This window comes from Stegastes partitus, unplaced genomic scaffold (assembly GCF_000690725.1).
Source record: "Stegastes partitus isolate 25-593 unplaced genomic scaffold, Stegastes_partitus-1.0.2 Scaffold1286, whole genome shotgun sequence".
Lineage (NCBI taxonomy): Eukaryota > Metazoa > Chordata > Actinopteri > Pomacentridae > Stegastes > Stegastes partitus.
The window spans coordinates 157,475-177,981 of NW_007579017.1; the positions used below are offsets into that span (position 1 = coordinate 157,475).

At 40.4% G+C, this 20,507-nt stretch overlaps 1 protein-coding gene across 1 annotated transcript in view; it reads left to right on the forward strand.

Annotated features, from left to right (window-relative positions):
• The window catches only part of LOC103369425 (unconventional myosin-VI-like), a gene marked incomplete at its 3' end in the record, with an annotated part of 141,202 nt that overhangs the window by 96,948 nt on the left and 23,747 nt on the right, over window positions 1-20,507 (forward strand). The window contains exons 13-18 of the mRNA XM_008298140.1: window positions 3,883-4,040; window positions 4,539-4,630; window positions 5,853-5,925; window positions 12,579-12,706; window positions 14,728-14,823; window positions 15,277-15,447. Of these exons, the coding sequence (XP_008296362.1) occupies window positions 3,883-4,040; window positions 4,539-4,630; window positions 5,853-5,925; window positions 12,579-12,706; window positions 14,728-14,823; window positions 15,277-15,447 (718 nt within the window). The remainder of the gene's footprint in view (window positions 1-3,882; window positions 4,041-4,538; window positions 4,631-5,852; window positions 5,926-12,578; window positions 12,707-14,727; window positions 14,824-15,276; window positions 15,448-20,507) is intronic.

Here is a 20,507-nt window from a genome sequence, read left to right on the forward strand (position 1 = left end):
AACAGAAGTCCGAATATATTAATGCAAAGCTAAAGTATCTCTCTGCTGCTTCATATCAGGACACTTCTTTTATGGCTCAAAAGTCCAATTTAAAATCCATTTTTTTCCCATGTGGTGTCTTTGAGTACAGAGCCAAGGAGCAGCTGCAGACCAGCAGGCGTCTTCAGAGAGCGCACTTTCTACACAAGGCGACATCAGTAATTACTCTAAGAGAGAAGGAGAAAAAAAAAACATTCTCAGTGCAGAGGCTCATAGGGAATACATATTAGGCTGCTTGTACGATTAGTGTTCTGACATTATGCTGCCCTGGCATTTAGACCTCTTGGTTTTTAAATGAGAGGGCCTCACCGCAGTATTAAAACCTCTGGCCGCGGTGCTCCAGCTCCGAGGAGCCGTCCACATGAATTAAACATAGCAGGTAGTGCAGAGAGGGCAGGGGTGAAGCTGAGGAGCTGCGGGCCTGTTGATAGGCGATAAGTCAGATTTCGAGGCCCGCCCTGCGGTTGTAACTTTGCCTGTTTGCTTCAACGCTTTTTTTGGTTCTTTAAGTGTCTTGTGTTGCTCAGAGCCACAACTCAAAGAATATTTACATACAGTCTGATCTTTACCACTTGATCCTCTTAAACATAATGCTGAAACACCAATCACTTTGTGTATAAGTATGCCTTTGCACACTTAATTTGCAAAGTCTGGCAAGATAACTCAGCTGAAGTAATAGATAAAAACATTTTCTGCAGCTTTCAACTGTGGTATTCAAATCAGATGTGAGATGCGGCTGAAAGCTACAGAAAATCTGGTGTTCAGATCCTAAGTGAGGATTTTTCAATTAAACCGCTTCCAAGGTCAAGAATAAACTTTCTCATGTTGTAGAATGAGTGTAAAATGCAGAGATCACTGATGGAGAATTTAAAAACGTGGATGTAAAACCTTACATGAACTTGCAGGTTGCATTTTTTACTTTTTTTTTACTACGTTCGTACCTAATGGGGGCTGTTCATTATACTAACTCGTCTTTCTCCACTCAACAAGGAAGTGACGCGAGGATGAAGTGAGCGAAGCTGCCAAATAAGAAATCATTCGTTACATAGGGTCATTGTTCAGCGACATTGGTAACTTACAGCATGCTTTACACCTGTTAAATCAGGCTTACAACCGTGAAGGTGCAGCGTTTATACATGAAGCCACCTGATTAAAGATCCCCCCCCACCTCATAGGAGCGCCTGTGTTCTAACCCTAGCCCTCTCTTTTCATCTCCCTGGTATGCATTTTAAGTAATTGGAAGATCCTCCATGACCGTGGAGGAGGAAACAATTTCCAGGTCACAGGAGGAGAGAGGACAAATAGAAGCTGAGAATATGGAATATGGAAATTGTAATTCAAAGCATTTATGAGTGAGTTTCTATGTTTTTCCAGACGTAAAGGCAAAAGGTAACAGGAAAAAGTATAGGCAGCGCCCCTAAAAAGTGGTGCTTGTTTTCGACAGAAAAGATGATGTTCTCTGGAGTTTAAATAAGATGTCGAACCAGGACGCGCAGCTGGAAAAAGAAATATAAAAACAGAATAAATATTCAAAGTACAGATAAAAACAAGACTATAGGGTACGTATAAAAACAAGAATGTAGGGGACAAGAAGTCAAGGCTGAATAAAAGACATTTCAAACACCAGGTTGAATTTAGTAAACCTGATGGTTCTCCTTATTTGCCCTCCTTACTTACACAATCATTTATTCTATTGATGGAACATTGAACTCTGAAATGTTACATCTTTATTCACTTGACTGAAAGTAGGTGTCAGGTAAACACCGCTGTGTGCATCTACACTTGAAAATATATACACACACTTGAATATAAATAGGAAATATACGTATGTGTGATTGTGGGCAAAGGTTCGAGGCACTAAAAGTAAAGTGAGGACGCTTTCAAAATATGCTGTGAATAGTTTTGATTCAAAGTGCAGTTAAGAGGAGGAAGCTAAGACAAATCAATATTTACTGTGAGGAACCTTTACCTTTAACGCACCACCAGTGCTCTTCAGTTTTTCAAGATGCTTGGCAGGTAGGTTGTTCCGAGCGTCTTGGAGAACCTGAGAACTCTGTGGGGGTCAGATCGTCTGCTGCAGGACTTCTTGTAACTGAAGGTAGTTTTATGACTTTGGCTCTTTGTTTATGCTCATCCTGCAGAATAAATTCAGGAGTGATCCAACATTTCCCTGGTGGTGCTGGTGATGGAGACGAATCTAAACATGTAGGGTTTCGCACAGCACCGTATATATATACTGTACAGTACATTGTGAATCCTAATGGGGATGCAAACAGAGTGTAGATGCTGAAGTCAGTTACAGATTGCTGCTGTAGGGGGGCTGCCCTTGGCACAGTGGGTCGTCTCATCACAGCAAAATGGGTTGGAAAGATACCACGAGGAACCTATAGGGATCAGACGTTACTATTCCCTGTGATATCGCATGTGGCTTAAAAAGGTATGCGCGGAAAAGATAATTTGTCGCCAAGAGAGGGGGAGGCGAGAGGGGAGGTGGATTTTGGAAGTCATTATTCGGAGCTTTGGGAGTCTCCGAGTGCCACTCGTGCGGAGTTATTTCCCGGTGTGTCCTTGAGTGCACTGCAGTCGAGCTGAAGTAAAGTCCAGAGGTAAAGCCTGTTCAGAAACTTCAGCCTCGCAGCAGATTAATGCGGTGCATTTTATCTAGCCCCCACGATCGGGTCACTCCTTTTGTCTGCCGCTATTGAACCACACGCCTGCACACAGTCAGAAGCAATTACAATACCTCCACAGAGCTCGCTGCCGGTTATGGTTTCTGTCACCATTTTATGGCCGCTACCTCACACCCAATCTCTCTTTTCCCAGCTGTCAATAACACAATTATCTGCTTGGAAAGTCAGGCAAGCCCAGTTCGTTTTAACTGAGTCTTGGTCTGCAAGTGAATTAGTGGACCTACTTCATCCTCAAGTGACCGATTTATGTTTACAATTAATATTATTTTGGGCAATTAGCTCAATCTGTTCACCAGCAGCGTAACCATAAATTTGTTGTTGCACACATTAGGAAAGAAACCAATAAGGAGGAGGCTGAGGTCAGAGAAAAATCTGCTTAATAAGAAGTGTCTGTGTGTCCCTGAGGTCTGGATATCGAACCTTAATTCATTTAGGGACTGACAAAGTGCATCTGTAACAACTAGTAGTTCCAGAAAGTGTCCTTTGCAGGTAAACTATTGACTTAATTGTTCAGTCTATAAAAAGTCCACATTGGTTTAGTCCCCCACATATAAATTACATTTGAGATAATTCGGTGTAAAATGGTAGCAGAGCTTAAAGCTCTCCCAGCAGACCTTTGAGGAGTTTAAAACAATTATCTTGACCAGTGCTGGTGTGATTGTGGGAGCAGCAGTGCGTTCTGTGTTACACTTGTTGTGTGAGTGCCCAGAAATGTCAATTTAAAATCTGGTTTGCCCAGTAGCTTGTCTGCTGTGTCAGAAATTTAAAGTGGTATGTTCATTTCCTTCATGCTAGGATGTGTCTCTGCAAAGGGAATCATTCTGATGAACTGGAAGGAACACAAATCATCCTGCTTTGCATTGAGACGCTGGTTGGCTGGTAAACATGAAGGCTGGCTGCCACTGTGCAGGATCAGGAGCTTCACTGAAACACAAACTTTATGGTGTTACTTTGTATGAAACCGAACTCTCTTCTTTAATTTGTCCTTGTTTTGTTGTATTTGAAGTATTGTAAGGTGTCCTTGGATGTTTCAAAAGCCATCATAAATAAACTTTTTTTTTTGTTGTGTAGTGAAGAAATGCAGTTTTTAATCTCTGAATCACTTTTACACTGTACAGTATTTTAAACCATTATTTTTGTGTGTCTTTGCCAGAGTGCCGCTCAAAGTCGAGCAGGCCAACAACGCTCGGGACGCCTTGGCGAAGGCCGTGTACAGCCGCCTGTTCGACCACGTGGTGACCAGGGTCAACCAGTGCTTCCCCTTCGACTCCTCCGCCAACTTCATCGGCGTCCTGGACATCGCTGGCTTTGGTCAGTATTCCCTAAAACCCCTTATCACTATAAAAATGCCATGTCAAAGGTAAAAGCCATGCATGGAGGGTCATTGTTCAGTCTGATTTTAATAACTTACAAATTGCATTGTTTCCAAGTATATGGGAAAATCCATTTGGCAAAAATATGTCTGAAAAATGAAGTAAAAGATTTTTCTATGAGATGTCTTAAGGAGTTCAGGGAAAAAGAGACTCATCTAAGTTGACAGAAAGACAGAAGAAATAGATATTTTAAAGTCCCACTGGAATCTTGCACCAGTGAGCATTGCTTCAGAAATCATCTTGTGAAATTGCGAGTGCGGTAAATGTTCAATGGTAAGGACACACTGCCGACTTCACAGTTTATCTTGCTCTGACGTCTGTATTGTACAGTCATCAATGAACAGATTACACGGTGCATGATTTATGTAAAACAGTGTCACTTGTCAGACGCAGCATCTTCAACTGACTGTCTGCTGCTGCTTCTTCTGCTTTACAGAGTACTTTGAACACAACAGCTTCGAGCAATTCTGCATCAACTACTGTAACGAGAAACTGCAGCAGTTCTTCAATGAGCGCATCCTTAAAGAGGTGAGAGCTGCCATTCAGCAGGTTTCCCTCCGAGCATTCTGCAGCAGTGAAAATCAGCTGCCTCAGATCCATCAGTAAACACCAGCAAATCAAAGCAAACATCTTTGAATGGCTCAGGATTTATAGTCTGATTTAAGTGCTTTTCTTGATGCAAGTAAATTGTGGGTTTCTCATTTTTGAGCCCCAACTTTTAACATTTTCAATTCTAAGCCCGGCTTTTCTATTTTATATAAACATATGCTTCAGGTTGATTGCTGTTTATGTCAGGAAATCCCAGATGATTGCATCCTTTAAACTTTAAGACAACAAACATGTTCAGAATTATGAGGTAGAAAGTTTCATGCTGGATTTTGTAAACTTATTTTGGAGAAGAAGTTACCAGTTTCTCTCTCCTTTTTTTTTTTTTTTTGCCTCCTCTAACTTTGTCTTTTCAGATGAAACTCTCAATTTGCAGACTTCTTCTGCACCCAAACAGCCATTACCAACAGCTGACGTGAAAACTGACGCTGTCCAAGTCACCTAAACACTACTATTTCTATTTTGGAAAATAATGATGCTCCATATATCATTTTTTTGTGACTGCAGGTCATTGCATAATGAACTAGAAGGAACTCGAGTCCTCAAACCTCCGCCAACGCCGAGCATTTGCCGACCTTGGAAAGCCGCAGCCTCCATAATTGGTTTATTATCGTTTGGAGCTGTGTTTCTGACAAAAGAAATTGTGAAAGAAATTCTGTTCAGCTGACGACCCTGAGGTCTCGTATGCCAGACTGTCGTGTAATGGCTGTGTGATTGTTGTCTAGTTGGAGAAACCAAGGTTCGGATCAGTACTACAATCTTAACAGCTGATCCGTCTGCAAAATTGAAAACTGAACCTCAGAAAAGGGCAACACAAACTACTTTGGACTATGTTTGACTTTCATCATTTTGTAACGCCGCTGTCTCTTTTCAAAATGTTCGACATGCCATTTTACCTTAATACTCATCGTGTACAGACTTGCAGCCCCCAAACATCTGTTAGCAGCATCCAGCATGAAAGCCGTAACCTTTAGATGCTCATTCATACAAAGTGTAATAGCAGAAAGCCGGGCCCAAGTGCCTTTTGTTAGGGAACTAGCATGCCCTCCAGGCAGATCTGAAGCCGTCCCCGTTCTCATTAGACGAATGCTGTACATGCTGTGAATATCGTTATGGTTTCTCATTAGAAATATCTGCATTCCAGGAGCAAGAGCTGTACCAGAGGGAGGGGCTCGGAGTCAACGAGGTTCACTATGTCGACAATCAAGACTGCATAGGTATGAAGGCGCCGCTCATCATTCTGCACACACAGAGCAGCTGAAGTTGCTCATCTTTCGTCTTTGTGCCGTTGAGTTCAGAGTGTTCCTCTGCGAAGGTGCTGAATGTTTGTTTATTTATTTATTTGTATAACTGTGCAGAACACACCGTGCTTTCTAAAAAACTTTCAGCACATGCAGTTCCTCTCCCTGTGGTATTCACTACGCGATGTGGCCTGCATGTACACATAGATGGAATTTGCAGAGCTGTTGATTGTTTTTCAACGGAACGGAGAATCTGGTCTGTTGGGAATAAGTGACATTTGCTTTGTGGTTCTCTTGCTACAGTGCCGTGTGCATTCTGTGCCCTCTTGTGTATGCATTTTAATATTAAGCTTTAGATTTAATTTTGTGAATTTGAAGGTCCTTTAATAAAGCAAAAACAAACAAACAAACAAAATATATATATATATTAAAAAAATGCGGTTTCCTTCCTAAAAAACCATTTGGTCTTGACCTACGAAGGTTTTGCATTGCACTTTACTTTCAGCTACCCTATCTGAACTTGGGACTTGACTTATAAGTTTCTTGTGTTGACTTAAGTCTTGACTTAGGACATGACTTGGAACTAGAAGGTTTTGACTTTGGAGTTACCTTAGAACTGATGTGTGCTCATTGGGACTTGAATCATTGACTTGGGATTTGATTCGAAGGTTAAAGGTCTTCATGTGACTTTATTTGTAGCTTCCCTGTCGTGACTTGTAACCTCTAACTTTCTGTTTTTATTTGGTACTTATTGATGTGGACTGGGTGCTTCACTTGTGGCTTTCCTGTCTTGATTTGGGACTTTGTAGATCCTGAACCTTTTGGACTCAACCTGGGCTGTGATGTGGGACTTGAGGGTTTTTAAGTTGGAACTTAACTTTCGACTTTACCATTTTAACTTGAGACTGGACCAGTAACCTGTCTGTGTTGAATTTACAGTTTTAGGTCTTGACCTGGGGCTTTGATGCGGAACTCAAGGTCTTGACTTCAGACTTGCCATGCCAATGTTGTCATTTAGAACCTCTAGGTCTCAAACTGTGAAATGCTGTGGGGCTTGAAGGTTTTCGTTCTGAGCTTTACTTTAAGGTTTCCTATCTTAACTTGAGACTTGACCTTACTGTGATGACTTGGCACTTTTTTGGTCTTGGTCTTTGATTTAGGACTTGGCTTAGAACTGGTGGATTTTGACTTCAGAATTAACTTGGAATTACCTACTAGTCCTTACTAGGGCAGGGTGATATGGCCAAAAACATTGAGTAGCAGTGGGTGGTGGAATATCGGCGTATTCGGTTGTCGTGGTGGTGTCCGGATAGCAATTTTGAGATCCAAATATTCACCTACCACCCACCACTACCCAATACTTCAATTTCATATCATCCCCTAACATTACACCGGTATTACCGTGCACGGTATGATATGGCCCAGCCATAGTCCTTACTTAGGAGTTGACTTCAGAGTTGAAAGCTTTAAATTTGGATTTGACTCGGTGGTTAAAGATGTTAATGTGACTTCCTTATTGTGACTTGTACTTTATATTGTGACTTGACTCTTGTCAGTTTTTACTTGGGACTTGATTAGATTGGGTAATATTTTGTGAGTTTCTTGTATGGACTTGAGCTTGTAGTTCCCAAACTGAGACATGTCTTAAGACTTTCCTTTCTGGTTGTAGTTCTTTACTCAGGACATGAAACTTTCTGTTTTTATTTGAAACCTGTTGATGACTTGGTGCTTTGCTTGTGGCTTTTTCTTTCTTGACTTGAACTTGTACATATTTGTAATTGCCCTGTGTTGATGTCAGACTGTTTTAACCTTGAACTCTTTCTTCTAGAACTTGTCTGGAACGTGATGTGCAACTTCTCGTGAAGCTTTACTGTCAATTTTCCTATCTGATCTTGTTGACTTGACACTTTATGGCCTTGACTTGAGATTTAAATCAGGATGTCATGGACAATACGAGATTTATTTCTGCTTGTCGTAAAATATAGATACGTGTATGTATCACATAATTTCTCCTGCTGCTTCAGACAAACATTTCTTCAGTCTTTATTTGCAGCTGCTGCTGTTTGTACTTGACAGCGTTTGTATTTTTCACGTTCACGGTTTGTGCACATACATTCTTCTTGTGCCATTCGGGCAGAGGCAACACTGGGTTGTATTTACGAGCGGCAGCATGCTACTCATTATTGGCTTTAATGCGCTGCTGGCTGCTCGCCCTCGGTTTCACGAGAGCTGCCTCTCCACAGTTTGACCCCTGAGCCTTCTGGGCTGCTTCCTGCACGAACAAAGTGAAGAGGCAGAATGACGGAGCCCAGAGAATGTGAACTCCTGTCCTGACTGAAATGTGTCTTCATTAGTCCGGGAATGGGGAGGGAGATAGATGTGAGGTGATTAGAGGTGAAGGGAGGTTAATTATGCTTTTTTTTTTTTTTTTTTTTTGCTGATGTCCGGTTCTGTGAAATAGCATCAATATTAGATGCTTAACTACAGCGGAGTCAGCTGGAGGGAGCTGGACCACTGCACACTGTTTACAATGAGCTCTGTTCATCGGCTTGGAGATTACTGAAATGTGTTTGTTTGTTTGGATTCCTGTTGCGTGTTGTAAAAGCAGCAGCATCTCTTTGTTCGCACAAAAGTCAGAGAACATAAAAATGCCCCTTGATGTAGCAGAAAATTACAACCGTACAAAGAGCAGATCTATTAAAGGATGCAAGAAAAAGTAGAAATGAACACTTGGAAACTAGTGGAAACTATCATTAAACAAATCACTAAACAACTTTGTTGACGTCCGGGGCAGCTTCTTTAAGCATTTTAAAGTCTTGCTCATGCATTCATTCATTTTGTCATTAATGCATGCAGGCACAGGCCAGTCGTCTAATTTAGTTTTATTCCAGATTGTGTTTATATTGTTTCCAGCGACTGAGAGCAGGCAGAGGGATGGAGGGGTAGATGAAGGATGTCTCCTGGGGTTTTTCAGGAGAGAATCTGCCTGCTGCTCAGCTGTGCTCAGGCCTCCACTGACCTTGCTTAGTAGAATGGAGTGAGTTTGTGAGTAGGAGTCTGTATCAAACAGCCTCTGCTCTGTCAATTCATGTCAGGAAACATTACTCAGAAAGACTGTGTTTGTTCTAACATGCGTAGGTAATCATATCTTCTCAATAATACCTCACGTCATCCTCTGAATCATTCAGGCATCCTGCATAACTTCCTCCTCGGCACTGTGTTTTGTCAGTGTTTGGTTGTTGTTTTTTTTGTTTTGAAGAGCCCATATTCTGCTTTTTTGTTTTTTCTCCGTCCCTCAGTGTGTTATATAGCTGCTTTTTTTTGCATATAAATGATCTGCAAACTTTGAAAGTCCAACGTCCATGCCAACAAGAGTTATTCTTTCCCACAGAAAACCCTGCTCCTTAGCTGCCATAAATGCATCACCTTGAAAGTAGACTTCTGTTACATTTCTACATCACTGTGTAGAATGTTTGCATAATGCCTGGCTAGCAGCTACTTTGGTGTCAAGCAAAGAACTTCCTCACAGTCTGCTCTATATTTATTCACTGGAACTGCTTCTGTTAGAGCTACACCTGCCTGCTTGTACTTATAGAGCTGATGTTAGTGTATGTAACAGGGAGTTACCTCACTTTTGTCGGGTCAGCTGACCAATCAGAGCACACCCAGCTTATCAGGAGGGAGACCTTAAATACCCCTTTTCCACCAAGAAGAGCCAGGTGCTAGTTGGTTGCTGGTGCTAGTTCCAGAGCTTTGTTGGTTCAAATCTTGTACCTCCTAAGAACTTGTTTGCTTCTCCATTGGTAAGGAACCAAGTTAGAGCCACGCCATACGTCACTGCATACGTAGGCATTTACCGAACAACACTCATGCTGTACAGAAGCCCACACAGGACTCCAGACGAACTTTTTCACTGGTGCGACCAACTTTCTTACATGATTGCACCTCTCACCTTGTCACAGGCAAAACATATGACTTTTCTTATCGATAGACCCTATAATTTACTGACGTTCCCTCAACACCCCACATTGCAGGTTGCGCTAGCTGCTTTTGGTTGCTGCGTTGCTCAGACCGGTGTGTGACCAACAATTACTTTAAAAAGAGTAAATCAGGGCGTTCTTATGTCAGATTTGTCCAAATTGAAACTGAGTGATTTTTTCCTCATGAGCGGAACAGTGCATGTAGATGCACTCCATTTTTCATGAGAAGACCACATTTGTAAGCGTAAATACCGCAGTACACTCAAGTTATAAAAGTACTGTTTTCCACCACTGGGGTTCTACTGGTGGGACACAATTGTACTGGATTTCAGCGCGCAACAGTTTGTGCAAAACTTCTGTGTGTCCCGGGATTCATTCCAACACATCTGCGATCGGACCAGAGACGTCCTGCTGAAAAACAACACAAATCACCGCTTGCGTGTCCCATTGTGTGTTTCCATCGGTCTCGTTGGTCACGATAACTCCGCCCCCAGCCCCTGACGTACTCGGTTCTTAGCTCTGGCCCTGCAAAGAGTTGGTGTTTGCTAAGCACCAGTTTTGAGAACCTGGAGAAAGAAACACAAAGAACTGGTGCCAAGTCAGGCTCTGACTCTGAACTAGCACTGGAACCAGCTCGGTGGAAAAGGGGTACATGTGACAGAAGTTAAAAAAGAGACGACGTGCCTTACAGTATGAGAAAAATAATGTCATTTTGAACATTAAAGCATGTAAATATATTAGAGTAGACTCCCTCAAAATAATTTATTAACCTTTAAATGTGTAAAATATGGGCATTGTAACTCTGACATTTTATTTATTTTTTATTTTTTTAGCATTTCCTTTACAGCATTGTTTGTCAGGTCACTGTGACCCTCATCTTTTTTTTTTTTTAATTACGTCAGTGTGATTTACAGCCATACATAAACAAGAATGCAGAGCACCTTAGTCCAAAACCCACAAAATGAGCAAAGCAAGATCAGATACGCTCACAACTTTTTATTCAGATTTCTGTGGTTTGAGATCGTTTTTTTTTTGTAGAGGATCCCATGTTTTATAAAACATTAAAGGTTTATCTTTCAAAGTTATGCTTAATTAGGGATCAGACGCATTACATTTTACTTACTCATGGTTTTTTTTTTAACGCAGGAACAGAGGGAAATAAAAATGAGGGTAGAGAGAAATGACAAACTGATGAAATTGGAGGATCTGAAAAGCTAAATGCAATGTGGGCGTTTTTTTAATTGCAGCGGTAGATGAAAAGAGACTTCTGTAAGTGTTCATATTTATTTATTTATTTGGTTCCAGTTTGGGTGCAGTTCCAAGTAGGTGAAATACCCAGATATATTCAGCTCCACGAATCCCTCTATCAAAATCATACGTGCTTCAGTAGAAGGCTCGACTTCTCTTTTTTGCTCTTGAAGATGTTCCACCTCTCAACCAAGAGGCATCCTCAGTTCTAACCCCCCAATGCACACGACCTGGTAATGACTTAAGATTCGCATGTTTCAGATGTTAATGCTGGTGAAACTGTCTCAGGAAGGATGTCAGGACTGCATTATAAGTATCTGATAAGTGTTGTCATAGACACTGCTCCAGTTTAACATAGATCAGCTCCTTAACTCCTCTTTAAAATGATCTGCATCCTCTGTCCAGAATGTGTCCTGTCATCCTTTAGATGCAGGTGGACTGCAGATGGGTTTTTCTGACACTTAAGTCCATGAATATTTCAAGTAGAACTCCTTTTTTCAGTTGAGTTATTAGACAGCGTTTATGTCTGAGACTTCTACTGGCATGAATGGATAAACAAGATTAACATATGGCTCATCTGGATTGGATCAAATATGAATTGCAGAGTTTTGTGACTCTCATAAACATTTATTCTCTGTTTTATAGCCTCTCAGTTTCCAATGCTTGTGTTGGGAACAATACAGAAGCTCTAGTAGAGGTCCTGCAGAGTCCAGGCCTCAGTGGTTCGGTCATAATGTTGGCGCTCTGAAGTGTACAATTACTGTATGTCTATGTAAGCATGAGTCGCCAGTCTAAAGGGTCCTTCAGACTTAATTCCTCCACGTTTGACAAATCTGTATCATGTTTTTGTAGCCGATGGACCAAAAGTAGTCGTACAAGCTGATATTAAAGGTACTGGTTGTTATCGTAAGCTCCACCAAGCAGACGCCAAATGCTCATTGTGTCCTCAAGTTGAGCTGCTGCTCCTCCACAGCTCATCCACTGAAGGTTTTCTTCACCTGGTAGTTTTAAAGATAAAACCACAGGACTTTTATATATCAAACCGGCTGAACTTTCAAATGACATTTCCTGCCACCATATTAATAAAATAAACCACCCTGTCATCCTCCAAGTGCACTAAACTGTAATAATACAATAATAGCAATAATAATAATAATTACAATTAAGTGAATTAGGTCCACGTTCCCTACCACCTTCCCAGTCAGGTCAGGTCAAGGAGAAGCTGTTATGATCTCCACGCCTCTTTCCATCTGATTAAACTTTAATTTAGTGTTTTAATCGTCTACATCACCCCGCCTTGATTTAATCGGTCGCGTTGCCCAGTAGCCTCAGGTGATCTGTGAGCAGCGTCATTAGGAGGCCACGTATCTTTTCCTCATGCTTCTCACACTTTGTCCGCAGACCTGGTGGAGGCGAAGTTGGTCGGCATCCTGGACATCCTGGACGAAGAGAATCGTCTACCTCAACCCAGCGACCAGCACTTTACCGACACTGTTCACAACAAACACAAGGACCATTTCCGCCTGACTGTAAGTGACTCAGGAGTCAGATGAAAAGAAGCCTTTTGAATGCCTGGTCCTGTTTTTGTAGAGACCCACCTTTCTTAATGTCTCTTAAAACTGTATCGATTCATTGGACAGAAGCTTTTTTCTGTTTTTTTAATTTACTCAGTAGAATCTCTGTAAATAGTTGTAGCTCACGGTTCGGCTTCAAAAACCAGATGAGAGAAGAAAGGAGCTGATGAAAAAGTTGAGAAGCCCCTGTCAGTTTCCTTTATTTACCACTACGCTTGCAAACAAGCAGCACCAAGCGATTTGCAAACCTGTTTGTGCCCTGGGTGTTACCTCTCAGGCTACATACAGAGTGGGCTGAAACGCAGCCCGAGAGACTGCAGACTGCAGGCAGCACTGAAAATGTGCTTCCACCTCCTCTGTATGTTTCTCAGGTTATGAACTCCTGGTTTCATTCAATCAGTCAAACTTTCTATCATTTTTATAGCAGCATTCACACAGGTTTATGCAGTTTGAAGTGCTTGAAGTGCAAGCTGCTAATAAGACACAAAGAAACGATAAAAGCAAAATGATAAAAAAGAACAAACAGATAAGACAATAAAAATATCAGACCTTCTCCAAATGTTCTTGTTCTGCCAAATAGCTGTTAATCAGTGAATGTCAGGAAGCCCAGCGCTGCCTCCCACAGCCCGACTCACTTCATGAAATCGTGAATATTCTCCAACCAGCAGTCCAAAACTGAAACATGCTTCTTTCACTGCGATATGTGACTAAAACAAGCAGCAGAGCTTATTTGAGAGGCTGGAATCAGGACATATTTGGAATTTGACAACTATTCAAGTCAATGAGGCTTTAGTTTTTCATACTTTACATAATTTTATCCCTGTGGAGGATGATGAACTATTGGGAATACTTTTAAATGTAATACAGTCGAGTACATCATCACAGCCGCCCACAACACTCAAAGAAAAAAAAAAAAGAAAAATCTGTATTTAAAATATAAGAATAATAAAAAAAAATTATCACATTAATATATTAGTTCTTTGATAAAATTTTTCAGCATTTTCATAATACACAAAAATATCAACATCATAGTAACAGACTGTGAATTTACATGTATAATGTACAATAAAATTAATATAAAATCAATTAAATATACAAGAATTTTATGTAAAGTTAATGTTTACGACTGTTTATTATTGTAATTGCAATTATAATTATATAAAAGCATTTCATGATAACCAGAGTTTTACAGTTTTGCAAAGGAAAACCCATTAATTTTACAGGTTTTTAACATTAAATATCTGTCACATTTTTAAGTTTGATATATACAGTTACATTAAAAAAGACAAACTACACTTGATAATTCTGAACATTTTTGAAAGATGTTTTCCACCTAAAGTTATAGAAGAAAACTTGACTAATAATTTCATTATTAATTAATCAACCGGATTATTTGTATGTCAACATTATTCAACCATATTTATAGGTACAGTTATTGTTGTTGCACATGTAAATATCCAGCATTACACATTAAAAAACCCACCGTGTATGACCTTAGCTATAAGTACAATCATGACCTTTTCTGTCATCAACAACGGCTAAAAATGTAGAAGCTCCTTCAAAGAGGAATTAATGGCAAAGCTGCTGTGCTGGACAACATTAGATCTCCCAAATTATTTTATGACAGATTTCCTCCATAAAGAGGTGCCGCAAAAGGTGGTCACTCTCTGATTGTCATTTCTTTACATTGATGCCAATCCAGTAAGTTTCAGTTAAAAATAACGTTTGGTCTGTGAGTGATGTGGTGTAGCTGACAGTTAAATTACCGCCACTGAATCCTAATCTTCATTTCCAGCAGTGAGTGATTGACAGGACCTGGAATTAGTTTGCCATTGTAAATGGAAAATATGCAGGAACTCTGCTGAGTCTAAGGGTTTGATTGTGTGTGTGTGTGTGTGTGTGTGTGTGTGCACCCACACGTGTTCACACATGTGATTGTCTGTTTGTGTGTGTGTGTGTGTGTGTGTGTCCCTCAGGTTCCCAGGAAGTCTAAGCTGGCCGTCCACAGGAACGTGAGGGACGATGAAGGATTCATTATCAGACACTTTGCAGGAGCCGTGTGCTACGAGACGGTGCGTCCACGAAACACACTCTGCTTTCCTGCAGCCATCTTTGAAATTAATGTCACGCAAAAATAATTTATTTCTTTTTCTTTGATCACTGGACTGTAGAAAAAACACTCCTGACCACAGCTTTTTAACATGAAAGCAAGTGACCATTCAGACTAGATTAGATTCTGAGAAATAGACCCAACGTAGCTGTGAGGAGATTTTAAATGAATCATAAAAATCACACAGAAACACCCATGTTGCACTGTCTGTTTTATATAGCTTCTATATTCTGAGATTTGTCGCTCTGAATATCATTCTTCAGCTGTATGGTGGGCAGATGGAGCAGGGACATGAAAGTAATAGGATTTTTAAATTGGAATTGTGTGCCACATAGACACTAAAACACATCAGAGCGTGCATTGCAGGAGTTGGACAACATGTTCCTGATTCTGTTTGAAAATGTTCCTCTCTCAGACCAAGTTTGTGGAGAAGAACAACGACGCTCTGCACATGTCTCTGGCGTGTCTGGTCAGTGAGTCCAAGGACCGCTTTATTCGCGAACTGTTTGAAAACTCCAACAACAGCAAAGACGTCAAGCAGAAGGCTGGAAAGCTCAGCTTCATCAGCGTCGGCAACAAGTTTAAGGTGAGAAGCTCAAGGATGGAAGACAGCTGTTGGTGATATTAATGGCATTTAACACGTCTGTTGTTCAGTCAGATGTTTGTATTGGTGCAGTTTTTAAGGGGAAAAGTGAAGTTTTAATTCTTTTATTGAAGTGATCTGTGCCCTCATGTTGACTTCATTTAAATGGTTTATTGGTATTACTGGGAGTTAGTCACCCCAGACTAATGCCACTGTGAGGTAAATACAGCTGCTTAAAAGCAATGAAGCCACCAACAACAAGATCATCGGTTTAAATGGTGAGCATGGTTCAAACAGGATGTTTTAAATCCTGCACCATTCGTAAACATTTGTTTCTGTTTTGGAGCCAAAAAATCCAAATAGTTTAGTTGTCGGTGTCTGAAACCTCGTCTTCCCCAGATGACTTCAGCAGTTTGTGTGGAAGTGTTACAGCAGGCAGTTTATCACAGGGAACCCCAGAGACTAGCCAGGGTACACCAGCTTCTCCTTATGGAGCATTTAGCCACTAAATAATCAAATATCTGTATCAGGAAGTGGTGGAGACCAAAACAAGAGCAAGAGGAGGATTGTTCTTACTGAATGATCATGGTGCTGGGTATCTGGTTGGACAAACTGGTTTTGTTTTTTTTGGTGGATTTTTAAACGAGACGTGTAGAAAGAAGTGATATTGATAAAATACTGCAGTTTAAGAAAAGATAAGATAATTCTTTATTGCTCCCCACAGCAGGGGAAGTTTCCATTGTTACTAGCACTAGCACTAAACATATACATAAAAATAAAAACAATAATAATGTGTACAATATATACAAGGATGGAAAATGAATAAATACAGTATTAAGAATAAATACAGTAGAAGTAAAAGTGCAAGATGCGAGCAGTGCAAAGAATTGTTGTGCAGATTTTACCATGTTGATGCTGATGACACAAGTCTGGTTTATGTTTACATCAGCCAGTGATGCTGAGGTTGTACAGTCGGACAACAGATGGTATTAATGATAACGCTCCTTCTTCTTTAAAGTTCAGATTTGGTTATATTTTTCAACAGAAAAGGAAATTCTCTCTGTTTTTACAGTTTCTAGCTTAAATGAATGGTGATTTTCATTTAAATTTAGTCATTTTGGCTTTTTTTGCCTTTCATACTTGCAGGTGGGGTTTGGGGTTCCTGGGGTTCAACCTCCTGTCAGACATGGCAAATATACTTCTCCTTGGACCAAACATGCAGGAAATCAGCCGTAATTACATCGTAAAAATGACAGTATTTATAGAGATCCTAGTGACTTCATAGGAGAAAACATATTCTGCAGATGTAACTGGCAGCAGCTTAAGAATAAACTTTTCAAACCCGTTGAATTAAATCTCCAGAATGTGACAGCGCACACAAATAGTTGCTGGTAACAGTTATGCTACTGCCACCAAGAAGAATGCTGCTCTGCAGAGATGCAGTCATTAGCTGCCTGGGTGTCAGCTAATTAGAAGTCCTGCCTGCCACTGGTTCATGGCGCTCTGAAGAAGACCTGCTGTCTGTCAACACATTCGCTGCTACATCTTACTAAGGGCTTGAATTAAAGATGTGCTTCAGACTTCCTCCTCTCACATCCTCTCAGTGTCCAGTGTGTTAAAGCAGCAGTTGGAGCCTCAGTTTGCCTGATGCACAGAAACTCCCCAAATAAACGCTACCTGGAGCTCATCATCATTTTGATACAAATAAAGTTGCACAACTTTAACTGTGGGTCTATGGAGAAGTACAGTCCTGGGGCCGAATTCACAAAACGCCCTGAGGCTGAAAAGTAGCTCCTCATGGAATAAAGTTGGAGAAACTCTTAAAACTAAGGGGCACGTTAGTTCTGAGTGTAAAACTCCACAGTTTTTGTAGGAATTCACTCTGAGCCTTTTAGTGCTGACAGGAGCCCCTCAGAGACGTTAGAAGTCCTGAGGAGTCCTGAGGAGTCCTGGAGTCGTAAAGACCTGCTCACACCCAGTAAAGCGCCTCAGTTCACTGTGTCAGCGTTTTGTACATATGAAGTGATGAAGAGGTTTTCGTTGTATGTTGATGCCCCCACTTTCCTCAGATTGTTTGCATATCACACTGCGCTGGTGGCAAAGTTTCTGTTAGAAGATACACTTAGTTGCTAGATACCTGAGTAGAAGTGATGACCAAAGTGTGCTGGAGGAGAGTTATTGACGCCAGTGTTGTAGTGTCTAGTTTGACCTCATAGTGGCAGTGCTGTCCCACCGGTAACATATCAAAACCCAGACACACTGATACAGAAGTCAGTCTGTTTGGCTGACCGTCGCTGTAACATAATGGTTTTAATGACAACAGCTCTGCAGACGAAGGTGAGTTGGGTTTTGTGTCTTTCATCAATCAGAGAACTTCAAAGTATAACAGCAACAATGGAAATGATAAACTTCTAATAAATGATTAAGTTGCCAAACTTGAAGAGTTTTATCCTTACAAAGTTAAGCTCTTTGTTTTAAATGACACTGAACTGAATCATATTTACTGTTGGTCAGACAAAACAAGGTCATTTGAAAATGCTGCTTACTTCAGCAACATAAACACAATCGTATCACAGTCACAATGAGCTTTTTTGCTTGTACTTTTAATACCTAAATATATTTTCCTCTTATGCCTGCTTACTCCAAAGCACATCTTCAGTGCAGGTCTGTACTTGTAGTTGATTATTTTATTGTGTGGTATTTCTACTTTTACCCCTGGACCCCCAACTAAATTTATTTTACTGTAATGTGTTCCTTATTTTGATGTGTTTTATTCACAGACTTAGTCACCTATCACACATCATTCTCTGTGGAAGCCCAATGTCATCCGTAGCAGTGGGGTCGACTTCACTCCCTCTCCTGTCTCAGGAGTTCTCTTTGTTGCTCGCGTTTGTCAGCAGCTTTATGAAAAGATCTGAGAAGGAAACTGTTAGTTAGGAACTTTAAGAAACTTCTAGTGTAGGATAGGTCGTTCCTGATTGTAGCCTCAGGTCTGAAAAGTGCCCGTTATTGACCTGTTATGTGGAAAATATACATTTTAGTCAAATGATGTACTCCTCCACTTCTAGCTTTTCCTCATAACAAACAGACTTACGTTGTGCATCCAAACCTTGTTTAAATCCACAGAACAAATCCAAAAAAGAACATTTTGAATTCAAGTGCAGACCTCAAAGTTTCCAAAGTATCCCCAAATGTCAAAGACGTTTGACATGATGGAAGAGGCATCTAGAGTCTGTCTGTTTGATGGCATATTCACAGTATCAACTGTGAATCCGTAAAATACATCGTCTGCATGCAAAAATATAAACCAATTAAAGTAAAATGCAAAAAATACAAAATACCAAAGTAAAGCACGGGATGCAAACTCTTTCATCTGCAGAGCGAGAATGTGTCTGTCTTCTTTTTTGAAAACTTTATGAAGTTAACCGTCCATGTATGTCGTTTCTAGGTCTCTGTATGTGATATTTAGAGCAGGTTGTTTTAGCTGTTTGACCAAATATATATCTGACTGACCGTTGTGCTTGTGGTCAGAATGATTCTGTCAGTGCACTTTTTTATTTTTTTTTTTTAGCTCTTCACTAGTTTTTTTTATCTACAAGGAGTAAAAATTTCAAACCGAATTTAGGGCGACTCCATCAAAAATTCAGTTTTTGTTTAAAGAGAAAAGGAAATATCAGACTTTTAGAAAGTCTGTATCAGCCTCAATGGAACACAGAGACACGTACAATAAACAGTTATTCATCAGCATAGAGTTTCACTTTTCTGTGTGAAATTTCTCTGCGTTCCAGACTCGAGCACAAGGAGAGCAGCTTCTTTGTTGTCAGTTGTGTAGGGAGAGTTTTGTGGGTTTTTTTCTCCATCACTGTGACTCATCCAGCTCAGCCTCTCACCTTGATGTGCGGTCTAATGTGTCACCTAACCGAAGGCAAGGTGAGCCAAAAACCACAGCGCTTGGCTCCACTCAATCATGTCTCCTAAAAAAATATATATATAATAATAAAAAAAAAAACAACAACCATAACCTGAGGGAGTGATGGCCAGGTCTGTTATCAGAGCCGGAGCCAGAGAGCAGTGAGGTGTACAGTACAAGCAGAGGGGGGCTGCTTTATGGAATTCACAGGAACACCGGTGTGTTTGATGTACAAATATTTCTTCCTTTCATGCGGATGGGAACATGATTTATATGCATGATGCAGCGTTGATGCTCTCTGAGACTGTATGGACACTGTCCATCACTGAAGTGTTAGATTCTCCACTCAGAGCTGCAGCATGAATTCTCACAGCAGTTTTTCTTTCCATTAGGTTTCCTGAACCATTTTCTTTCAGGGACGATGTGAGGAGGATGGTAGTCAGCTGATATTTCCTGCTAGATTTCAACCGGGGATGTGCCTAAAAAATAGATTTTATCATTGATGAATCTGCTGATTAATTTCTCAAATAACTAATTTGTCAATTGGACTGTTTAACATCAAAACAAAGTAAAAACAACAACAACAAACAACAGTCCATCAAATGTCACTTTATTAACCAGATTAATAGAAACAAGAAAAACAACAAGGTCTAATAAAACATGGAATTTTGGCATTTTTGCTGGAAAAACTTATTTAAAAGTTATTAAAATAGACAGTGATTGATTGTGCAATTCTTTCAGATTTGTTGAAGTACCTTCTAGTAAAAGTAGGTATACATAATGCATTGAATGTGTCGAGCATAGGAGATCAGTTTCCTGCTTAAGTGACCCCAAATAGGAAAGAAAACATCCAGCAGCTGTGAGCTTAAATACTGTACTTGCTCTAAGAGTCCAAATTTGCATGTGAGCTGTTTACACAAAATTCTGTACATTGTCATATTCTTTTTTTTCTGATACTTCTTGCACATCAGAGGAGTAACTTTCAGACTTGCGTTGAGAGTCAGAAGAAGTAATAACCTGTGAAGTTCCTTTAAACTTCCACGTGATCTAAACCTTCGACTGGCTGAGGTCACCAGATCAGCAGAACCTGTGCGATATAAAGGTCATGACAAGAGCGGCCAGAAGCATTAAAAGCTAAATATCCTGACTGCTG